At 38.4% G+C, this 12,164-nt stretch overlaps 1 protein-coding gene across 1 annotated transcript in view; it reads left to right on the top strand.

The window, feature by feature from the left end:
* The window catches only part of GABRB3 (gamma-aminobutyric acid type A receptor subunit beta3), a 118,812-nt gene that overhangs the window by 86,159 nt on the left and 20,489 nt on the right, over positions 1–12,164 (top strand). Inside the window, exons 5-7 of the mRNA XM_033051844.2 lie at positions 1,473–1,555; positions 2,603–2,740; positions 11,938–12,090. Of these exons, the coding sequence (XP_032907735.1) occupies positions 1,473–1,555; positions 2,603–2,740; positions 11,938–12,090 (374 nt within the window). The remainder of the gene's footprint in view (positions 1–1,472; positions 1,556–2,602; positions 2,741–11,937; positions 12,091–12,164) is intronic.

The raw sequence follows: 12,164 nt of genomic DNA on the forward strand, positions 1-12,164 counted from the left end.
TCTCCTTCCTCATTCACTGCCTTTGTGCTCATACAATTGTCTCTCCCTGTGTGAAAAAATTACAATATTTTCTTGCAAAAGCAACTTCTCAGAACTTTTCTGTTATCCTGTGAGATAGCAATAATGGTCTTAATCCCTTTCTTTACAGATTATGTAGTTACTCATCTGACATGATCCTATATACTAAGGATAGATATTCTTTCCTTCCTTTTCTTTGAGATTGGCTAGAACATTCATAATAACATGAAACATTTTTACTGTGAAAGCTGTGAAGAAAAGCACCTAATTATTTTTTTCTCTTGAAACATTGCCCTGGAATTTTAAAGTAGTTTACCAGATTAGAAGACTGTAATTTGAGAAGGTTAATGGGTAGAAGCAAGAACTTCAGATAAAACAGATGAAAAAAAAATAAAATTGAGGGTTCCAGCTTTTAGAGGAACTTTTCCCACAGCTTTTCCCAGCTTGTATTTATTATCGTAAATTATCACAAGAATATTATTTGTTTGGGAACAAACTGTGTGCAAGGTCCATATCTTGTTTATATCAAAAAAGGATCAGTAAGCAATGGAGCTAGTCAGATTCAGAAGATAATTTAAATGTGAAATTTATATGAAGCCATTATAAAAACAATGATGCATAGTAATGTACATACCCTTGGTGAAGGCTGTGATTCAGAAAAACATCAAAATATGGTGCAGATTAATTATGTGCATATGGTTATATCTGTCTAAAGTTAGTACAAATACATAAATCCATTAATTACAAAATAAAGTGACAGTGCTGTGTGAAGCTGTTAAGACAGTTGTTCTGGTTGCACATGATTATTGTTGACTCTCCTGATACACAAGAGGTTGATGAATAATGCTGATTCATCAACACTGAAATGTTTTGCAAAACCATCCTTAGGGTGCTAAATGGTTAAATAGACAGAGTAGCAAAAGTGTATAGTTATTTGAGGAGAAAACTTAAAATTCAATATGGAGCTTCACAACACAACCTTCTTTGAATTCAAAAATCAGGGAAGTAAAATTTTAAAAAAATAATTTTGCTGGACTTAAAGGTTTTTTTTCAACATTTCAGAGTTTTTTCCTAGACCTGCCACAAAACCAAGAAATCAGTTATTCATGCAGCTGTAATCATTTTGACATTTGTAGCAGACTATTTTCACTTCATGGTTTCTGTTATGAAGTCATCTCTTTTAATCTCAGCAAATGTTCATGTAATATTTGCATATGAGGATAGGTCCATTGAACCCCAAAGGGACTGGTTGCATAAGGGCGATTCACAGCAAGTTGTTCCACTGAAAGTAAGTGTAATTGCTGCTCTATTAGGCTGCTGTTCAGTATAAAAATACAGACCACATTCTCAGTTATTGTAAGCGGTTCTTCCTTATTTTGGAAGATAAACAGCCCCATCACCCAAAACCTGAATTACTGGTTGTATGGTAAAACTGTTTTATGCTTGTATTTCAGAATCACAACCACTGCAGCATGTATGATGGACTTGAGAAGATACCCATTAGATGAACAAAACTGTACTCTGGAAATAGAAAGCTGTACGTACCTAAGGAAATGCATGTGAAATTTAGTTTGGATCTAGGTGGTTTTTTGATTTTTTTTAATTTTTTGTTCTATAGAACTGTGTAATAGTTACATGTGTGTCTATCAACACTATTAGAATCATGTAATTATCACCATTTGGATTTTTTGGGGGTCTGTTTATTTGAATTATTAAAAGATATAAGGAGTCATCCATTTCTAGATAGATGAATACATCCTAGAAAATTAGGTTAGAACACAATGAAATAATTTAGCATTTCTGCCTTGGCAGAGGTAGTGACTGGATGCTTATCTTCAACATGAGAGATGAATATTTGTATTTTTATCAGATTTATTTTCAAGACAGCAAACACTGTGATACAATTTTCTTTCAGTATGCTTTATTATGTGTGGATCATCTTGGTGCGGAACCTACCCTGGGAATTCAAATTGACCCTACTTGTGATTTGAAATTGTGTTAAAAAAGAACAATATTCTCTTTTTCACCTAGGATTGCAATATTCAGATATATATTTGCACTTCAGAAGTACCTGGTCCATTTCTGCTACTGGCTGGAAATTGTGGGCCATATACAGAAAAAACTAGTATATATTCCATATTCAGCTGTAGTCCTGAACTAGTGGAAGCTAGTGGAAATGATGGAACTCACAGTTACTGTGTATGGAAAAGGTTTGCCCTAGTTATGTTTCTCTGTTTTCATTGAATAATCCACCTTCTTCTGGTGATTATCAGTGTAAATATGCCTTTGGTTTTAATGCTAAATGCATTTGGTGTTCTAAATCTTGGATAGTGTTTTCTTCTCACTGTGACCATTAGTGAATAATATATGAGTGATAAAAGAGATAAAAAGAAAGCTGAATATTTTGCCTAAAATTCCCAGGCAGACTGTAATGGTGTAGAAATTTGGGAGACCTTCCCACAGGCAAAATACCATACAGCTCTCCAGCTGTTCCAATTCTTTTTGTTGTCTCAAATGACAAGCTGCATGTTTGAAGCTATGTTTGAGTCTGCTGTTATTTCTGACTTTCTTGCTTTGCCTGCAGATGGCTACACAACTGATGACATTGAGTTTTACTGGAGAGGTGGAGATAATGCAGTCACTGGCGTGGAGAGGATTGAACTTCCTCAGTTCTCTATCGTGGAATACAGACTGGTGTCGAAGAATGTTGTCTTTGCCACAGGCAAGTATTGCCATTTGCCCATTTAGTGTTTCATTTTCTTGTGCATGAAAATCACTGTTTTATTAATAATAATTTACTATTATTACCAGTCATGATATGTAGCCTGTATTGCATGTTAGGATAAAGAAATTACTTGACAAAGCATGGAGGTAGGAGCCCATGAAAATTCCAGACCTGCATTCTGCTCTGGGACCTCCAACATAGGAGGGACATGGACCTGTTGGAACAAGTCTGTAGGAGGGCCACAAAGATGACCAGGGGGCTGAAGCACCTCTCCAGTGAAAACAGGCTGAGAGGGCTGGGGTTAAGCCTGGAAAAGGGAACCTTCTAGCAACCTTCCAGCATTTAATGGGGCCAACAAGAGAGCAAGGGAGGGATTTTTTACAAAAATGTATAGTGATAGCACAAAGGCAAATGAAATACTGAATACTATTCATACTGAAAGAGTGTATATTTAGATCAGATATAGGAAACAATTCTTTATTGTAGCAGTGGTGAGACAGTAGATTGTCCAGAGAGGTTGTAGATGCTCCATCCCTGGAAGTGTTGAAGGCCAGGTTGGATGGGGCTTTGAGGAGCTGGTCTAGTCAAAGGTGTCCCTGCCCATGGTAGTGGGGCTGTAACTCTGTAGTCTTTAAGGTCCCTTCCAACTCAAAGTATTTTGTGATTCTTTGCCTCGTTGTTTATTTTTCTTTTCCGTGTATGTATGTGATACTGAACTAGACACCTAAATATCTATGATCTAAATAAATATATAAGTAAATTAAATAAATAAATAAATAAATATTAAGTCATCCACCTCTGAATCATGAGTTTAAATGTGGCCCACAGGGTAACTGATCATATATAAATGTGTTTTGGCATGCTAGGTGAAAAAGCCACCCATTTTATATACACCTGCCTGTGACTTTTCAGTGCATGTTTGCTTTGTTGTTATATAGTGAATTTAATGCCTTTTATCTCTTGATTTGCACTGATGGATATATTATTTTATATACAGCCATCCAGTGCATTTGTCATCATTGTTTAGTGCTAAAATTAACTCCCTGCTTGTTTCCTTGAAGATGGAATAAAAAGTAGTAGTATCTCACAGCACTGGATGTCTTTAGATTACAAAGTACTATGTTGATTTATATATTAGATGTTAGACACCCAAATAGGAATATGTGTGACAAAACCAAAGCAACACAAAAAGCCGTCAGCACATGTGGGACCATTATTTGGCTCATTCTGGGGGCCTTCGGATTTTCAGTGCTGTTCAGACCACAGGAGTGTGCTGTTCCATCTGTCTCAGCACACTAGAACAAATGAAGCACAGCTCAATCATGTTTGTAAGCATCACTTCACCCACTCTTTGGACACAGCATCTGTTTCAAAGTACACAGAAACACAAGTTGTATTTCAGAACAAAATGTAAATATTGCTGGGTTTGAAGTTATTATGAGGGGGTTTGCCAACTGCTGATGTTCTTGTTTACCATTGTGAATGGAAGATTTTTTTTCTATAGAGAATCAGTTGCTCTAATCCTGTATCCCGTCCTGCAGCTGGTGTCACCTTTGGCAGCCAGGTCTTACCTGCACCTCTGCAGGACTGGATATGCTTTTGTAGGAAGGCTCTGTCAGACAACAATGAGAATATAGAGGACTTACTTGTGGAGTGACTTTTATGACAGTACAAATCCACCTTTCAGTTCAGCATGAAATATTTCACTAAATGCATGACTTAGTAATGTAGAGATGAGAGATTTGTAAAAAACAGGCAAACAAGAAATCCAAAGAGATATGTGATAAATACTGGAGAGACTTAAACTAGGAGCACATATTTCTGTGACTGCCCAAATGTTCAGAATATTAATGGTTCTTTCTTAAAAAAACTAGCAAAAGGAATAAAAAAGTCTCATGCTTCAGGGTTTAAGACAGCTTGGCATTAGGGAGTCACAAAGAACAGCATGTTTCTTGTACCATTTTCTGAAACATTTCATTTTTTTCACTGCTGAAGACACAATACTGAATTTACTATTGCTTTGATACAGGGCATTATTAAAGTGCTTGCTTAATTATGACATTTTATGACAAGTATTTCCATGCAGGGAAACATACATTTGTTTCTCAAAACCCCATGTTTAAATCTAAAGCATTGCTGCAGATCAGACATAAAGTCAGCAGACAGTTTTCAAGTTTCTTCTCAAGAGTTTCTTACAGTCCTAGTAATTAGGGCTAGTTTCTACATGTTTTTGGAAAATAAGTTAGGCATATTTTTGGCTTTGAGGTTACTGAAGTCTCAGGGGTAGATATTAGTTCTTTGAGCGCAGTATCCCAGTGAACATTTCAGATATTTCAGTTGTAGTGCGCTTTGATTGAATAAAACTAAAAGAAGACTTCAGAGTCATGCCATAAACAGCTTTTGGATCAGTTATTTCTCCCATCCTTTGAAAGAAACTGTGCTGTATAATCTTGTATAACTTAGGCAAAGGGAAAAATCTGTTCCCATAGTTACTACTGAGAAGCAATGATAAGCATGGGAAAACCACCATCGATAATGACAGAAATCTTTCTGGAGCTGCAAGAATGCAGGAAGAACTGCATGGCTGTTGAAGTATAGAATGGAAGTTAAAATTTATCTTGCCAAATTAGCAAAATGTGCCTGAAAAAAATATAAAATTCAGTATGGACAAGTTCAAAATACAACATCTATGCAACTAATTATTCCTATCCAAATTAAGGATAGAGAATGCCAGGTTATGCCAGGGTTCTCTGTGTAGAAATGCAGGGGTTGTTATTGATCTCAGACTGAACACGAGCCAGTAAGATCTTTTTTGGGAGAAAAGGAAAAGAAACTAACAAACTCAAAAATCTCATCATAAAGAAGTTTGATTTAAGTTGACAATACTTGAGCTTAGTATTTGTGATCAAGGATGGCACTCTTGAAGGCAGTAATGGAGCAGTAGAAAAGGGTTTATGGAAAAAAAAGTGTGAGTGAAAATCTAGAAAATGCATACCTGAGATTAGTGGAGAAACAAATATGGTCATACAGTTTAAAAAATGAGAACACTTGATTGGGAAATTATTAAAACCTTCTAGAAGGTATCTACAGAGCCATGTACAATAACCTGTTCCCTTTATTCATGATTTTTAAATTGCTCTGAAAAAGAAATACCTGGTTTGACTATCCTTCTAACACTAACTGAAGGCCATACAGGATACCATAAGATATTTAAATTACACTGGATGCTCATGTGTCAGTAACTGAATTAAGCCCACAGTCAACTGCTATCCAATCAGTGCTGTCAGTGAAGCCTAAAGAGTATTCAGCTCTTGAGTACTTCTATTTTCTCCAAGGAATATTTTAAGACTATCCAGTTGCCTAAACATACCAATCTGCTGCTTCCTGAGCTGCTGTGGAAGATGCTGGTTAGCAGCTGGGCTGCTGTCCAGGCCTCTTACAGCCTTGTGTCCTATGTTCAGCATCTAGTGCTTCAGTATTGATTACTCAAGTAGTGTTCTGTTCTGCTCTTCTTTAGCCCATCACATCTCAAATGGCCGTAGACACCCCGGTATAGGCACTTAAATCACACCCTTAGATTCAGCTGGCTCTAAGTCTAAATCTCCATGGTTTCCACTAACAGCTCATGCTCCATCCATGTGCAAATATCTGCTTTCAAACACCTGAAATGTAGTGCTAAGCCTGTTACCTGAATCTGCCTCCTAAACGTTGTTGTCCCAAAATGCTTAGATAATGAACAGGAATGGGGATATGTAAACCACCTAAAAGCTTCAAGTCACACTGCAGTCAAATCCATATTAGCAACCTGTTGGTAAGAGGAGGGTAGTCTTAAAATATTTGAAAATTAAATATTTGCTATATTCTGAAAGATCAGTACATAAAGTACATTTCCAATTAGCCAAAGAACCTTCCCAGAAGAACAAATTAAAATAAGAGTTCTGTAACTGACCAACTCTGTTATCTTGTTTCATACTTGGATAAAACAGCAAGAGACTAATTTAGCCTTGAAACCTCATATTTGAGCTTGTTAGCTTTTAATGAAATTGGAACAGAAACAAGTAATCATTTTATCAAGTGCCCAAATATGTGAAAAAGGAACATTTGGGGGCTCAAGTATTGATTAAGTATTTTCATACTTTCATTCCCAGTACTGTTAGATTTAAATACTTCTGGCAAAATTCTGTTATTCCTATAGTATTTAAATTAGCCCATATGTATCAACATGTTATATGAGATGGGAGGAAGGATAGCATGGCGAAACAAGGTTCAAAGGAAAAAAACACAGAATTTTTATGGAAACTTAACAACTAGAATTTCCTGCTAATTAATCTCTAAATGTACTGAGCTTTAATTGACAAATCATTATGCAATCATAACCAGACAAGGAACAGTGTAATTGTTGTGCTTACCCAGAAGTCAACTTATATTAAATAAGCAATCCACAGAATGGATCCTTCTTGGATAAAGAAAGATCTGAATTTACAGTCCTTGCTCCATGAAGGTTAGGACCCATCCTTTTCACTGAGCTTTAGCCATCCAGACAAAGAGGGAAAATTAACTATTATAGGGGAAATAAGGAGGGGTCCTTCTATTAATTTTTTTTCCCCACAGACTCCTGTGGCCTGTTTGCTGGAGGTGAGATACAGTAGCAGAGATGACAGGCTGGAGGCAGGGTCAAAAGATAATTTTTGAAGACATAAAAGCAATTCAGTTGAAAGTAATATAAAATCTCATAGTCTCAGGGAGAGGTACCTAAAGGAGAACCCTGGCTATGTAGTATGATAAAAAACCCAGGCTTCCAGTTCATGTTTCAATTTCAACATGACCCTAACAAAGTCTGTACTCTACTATCTGTGTCAACTGCAATAAGCAGCTGTAATACCAGCAAGACTTTTGTTTAGATTGCCCAGGAGCCTCATACCATCAAAATCTACTCTGAGACTTGCAGGGTTTGGATTCATCTCGTTCTGATTCATGGTGAATATAATTTCAGTGTCAACATTTGAACTAGGTGTCTAAATTGGTCAGAATCTAGTTTACAGTTCATGGAGTCTGGAGACAAATTCAGTACACTATAGGAATCCATTTTAGGAGGTGGTGGATAATCTTCTAGGTTTCATTTGCTGGATGAACTGGAGCTTAGACACCAGGCTCACATGTAAGCAGTTCAAGTGAGTGAGTTCCTTAATCGACTGCTGTTTGAGAGGGCACAAGGCAGTCTTTGTATTATCCACGTGCTGATGCAGGGGGTGTATCATGTCCCTCAGCTGTGTGCTGGTGTCTGAGATGTCACAGGGCATCTCAAAAGGATCAAAGCACCATCAGGTGAGCAACCGAATCTCTCTGTTACAACTTCAACTCTAGAGCAGGAGGACAGAAAGCACTGACAGCCCTGGCCCTAGACATGGTTCTAACTTCAGGACAAAGTACATGGTGCTTGAAGCATATTTAGGTTGGTGTCTCTGGCCTTGAGGTCAGCTCTCTGGGGAGTCCACTTTGAAGGCCAAATCTCACTAGTTTCAGTAATTGCCTCACCTAATTAGACAGAAGTGGTGCTGAGGTAATGGATGATGGTCATAGGTGAAGCTTTCAAGATAAATGTCAAAAGTTTACTCTGTTATAAGGTTTCTCTGTTTGAATTTCATTACTGAACATTACTAACATATGTGACACATTATTCTCTCCACTGTTGATACACACCTCTTTCACCCACACCATTTTCTGTGAAGTTCTCTCTTCTTTCTCTGAATTTCCCTAGTGCATCCAGGGTCCTTGGCTCTGGAGCAAACCAAGAATTGACTTTAATTCAGTGATTCAGTTCTATTGAACTTTCTTGAATTAATCCTTTGTACTATTTAATCAAAGAATCAGTATTTTATGGGAGATTTTTTCAGTGGTCACCTCTATCAATTATATTCCACATATCTTCAGACCTGGACAGGACTTTTGGAAAGTTTTATACACATTTATATAGAATCCTTTGAGTGGGTGGTGTATTATATTAAATCTTTTTTCTCAACAGAACTTTATAAAGATTTCTGTCTGATGCTGTTATTACAGAAAGGTGATCAGGTCTGCTGCATTTTTCATGTATTTCATGACGGCAATTTTTATATATTTCATTATGGTCTCCTGTTTTATTTATATAGTCTGCAGACACAAGGCCACAGAAACATTTTCATAAGAATCCAAATGAAAAAGTTAAGCTTTGTAAAAAACAGCAGGCCTGGTTTCAATGAGAGAACTTGTCTTTTGAAATGAAACATTGTTCATTGGAAAATGAAGATGTTAAGCAAGCTGCAGTATAGATGTTTGCTTGCTGAAAATTGTGTTGACTGCTTCAGACAGCAAAAAACCTTGCTCTGATCAGGATGAAATACATTCTTCTGATTCCACAAATATACTTCTGTTGGTGAAACTAAAAGGCATTGCTAGTGATTGAAGTAATCACAGTAACCAGATACACCTACCAGATATTTCCTTTCTTGGTCGTAGTTGTTCTGAGATTGTTTGTTTGATACAACAGTTAAGGATATTTGCACAAGTTTGATATTACCTAGATGCTCCTGCTGCCTGGAAATGGTGTGGCATTTTTCTGTTCTATGGCTCAAAGTGTAACAAACTATCAGGAATGTGATGAAGATAAATCTGTAGTTTTCTATTCCTTCTTTCCCTTTCTTTCTTAGGAAAATCATCTTTCATGTCTATATGGGCAAATTTAGTTTCTTAAGCTCATATGCAAGCATATGAATACAATTTAAAGGGAAGTTTTTAATTTTTCATTTTTTTCTCTAGATGTACTCTTTCATATATTTTGCATATTTGCATTAGAATGACTGGGAAGTATTCTAATATCTGGTTGGGTTCTTGGTATGTGCTGAAATTTTTTTTAGGGTATGGACTAACTAGATCTTTTAGATGAGCTGTTAGAAGTATATCCAAGTCTGGTAGTGTGAACACTGAAATCATGGAGCTAATGTGTGAATGACTACCTTTTTCTTATACAGCTGTACTCAGATTTAATCATCTTTGCATTTGGTGAAAAAAGTCACAATTATTTTTAAAAATTTGAGAATTCTAAATATATTCATATGTCTAAAATGTATTCAGTAAGATTAACACCAATTCAGTAAGATAATTACCAATTTGAAATTAAGTTGGTATTGAGGTTATTAATTCTTTTCATTGTAATTTTTTCTGTTTGTTCATGACATATACAGTAATTTCACGACCATAAGGCACACCGGACTATAAGGCGCACCCCATAGGAGTCGGCAACTTTCGCAACTTTGTAGATCATATAAGGCGCACCGGACTATAAGGCGCACTATTTTTTTGCAGCGAGGAGCCGTGCGGCGCGCAGCAAAGTAACAAATTACTGTCAGGTGCTCGATTTGCAAACATTTTTCAAAGATCGGTGTAGCCTTTAAACGCAGCCCCAAGCGCCCTCCCTGTGCAGCGGGCCCCGGCACTCCCGCCCGCCCCCGGCGCCAGCTGGCACGGCTCCTGGCTCCCGGCTACTGGCTCCCACTGCGCGGCCGCACTGCATTCCGGCTTCCCCTCAGCCAGCGGCGGCGCCACTTCTCAGTGCTTTCCCACAGCGCTTTATCACCGCTTTTTCGCCACTTTCCCGCTGCAATTTTCACCACTTTTCGGCGCTTTCCTGTGGCACTTTTCCGCGGTGCTTCTTCACCGCTTCTCAGCGCTTTCCCGTGGCACTTTTTCGCTGCTTTTCCGTGGCAATTTTCACTGCATTTTCGCCACTTTCCCGTGATGCTTTTTTGCCGCTTTTTGGCGCTTTCCCGCAGCGCTTTTTTGCCACTTTTTCGCCACTTTTTCACCGCTTTTCCATGATGCTTTTTCAGCACTTTTCTGTGGCACTTTTTCAGTGCTTTCCTGCGGCGCTTTTTCGCCGCTGTTCAGTGCTTTTCCACAGCGCTTTTTCGCTACTTTTTTGCCGCTTTTCGGCGCTTTCCTGCGGTGTTTTTTCACCACTTTTTCACCACTTTCCCACGGCAATTTTCGCTGCTCTTTCACCGCTTTCCCGAGATGCTTTTTCACCGCTTTTCAGCACTTTCCCACGGCGCTTTTTCGCTGCTTTTCCATGGCAATTTTTTGTCACTGTTCGGTGCTTTCCCACAGCACTTTTTTGCCGCTTTTTTGCCGCTTTCCCGTGATGCTTTTTCAGCGTTTTTCCATGGCGCTTTTTCAGCGCTTTCCCGCGTTGCTTTTTCGCTGCTTTTTGGTGCTCTCCCACGGTGCTTTTTTGCCACTTTTTCGCCGCTTTTCCACAGCACTTTTTCGCCGCTTCTCGGCACTTTCCCATGGCGCTTCTTGGCGCTTCCCCGTGGCCGCACTGCTTCCGCCCGCTTCTCCCCGGCCAGTGGCCGCGCCAGTTCCCAGTTTCCCCCGCCCGGTGGCCATGGCTCCCGCGGTTCCCGACTCCCCCCGCATGGCCGCAGCTCCCGCGGGTTACAGCTCAGCTCGCAGATCGCACTTCTGGGTTCACAAATTTCCGAACTTTGTACATCAGATAAGGCACACCGGACTATAAGGCATACTTCCGGGTTCAGGTGAAAATTTTAGTCAAAAGGGTGCGTCTTATAGTCGTGAGATTACTGTATATACAGACACAAAATTCAACTTTTTTCTTTAAAATATGTTTGGAAGAAAAATTTGTAATTGATGTTAGAGGATCTAGTCTGAAGTCTTTTCCTTTAGTGGAATTCATTATAATTTATTTTTGACACCACAGGTTGCATGTTTCTTACAGTTCGGATGTAATTAAGAAGTCTCATCTTTTGAACAACTCCTCATTGTAAATGAATAACTATGAAAAACCCTCTCAATATAAATTCTATACATAAAACTGTGTACTTAGATAAGCATTTTAGTTGGAGACCTAAGCATTTGTTTTTAAGAACTAACCAGTGCTCACCTATCTGTTCAATAGTCCAAAGCAATTTACTGTCTCTTTTCTTCCCAAATACAAATTACTTGGCTATCACTCTATTCACTGCAAGGTTTCTTTTAATACCAGTGAGTAATACAGTGAAGGTGTCATCCCTACTGTTCTGCAGATGTCATACTACCCCACAAAATGTGCTTGCTTTTCGTTTCGAAACTGAAGGCAGCTATCTACAAGTGTCTTTCCTTCAGTATAAATAACAGTGTTTTCTTCTCTCTCTTCTCAGGTGCCTATCCAAGACTCTCACTGAGCTTCAGGTTGAAGAGAAATATAGGCTACTTTATTCTTCAAACCTATATGCCCTCCATACTGATTACCATTTTATCATGGGTGTCATTCTGGATCAATTATGATGCATCAGCAGCAAGAGTTGCCCTTGGTATGTGCTAAGAATGAGTGGGACATTAAAATGTCAGATTTAATGCAGCTTCAGAGGTTGCTAAAAGCTACAAT

This window comes from Catharus ustulatus, chromosome 2 (genome assembly GCF_009819885.2).
Source record: "Catharus ustulatus isolate bCatUst1 chromosome 2, bCatUst1.pri.v2, whole genome shotgun sequence".
NCBI classification, from domain to species: Eukaryota; Metazoa; Chordata; class Aves; order Passeriformes; family Turdidae; genus Catharus; species Catharus ustulatus.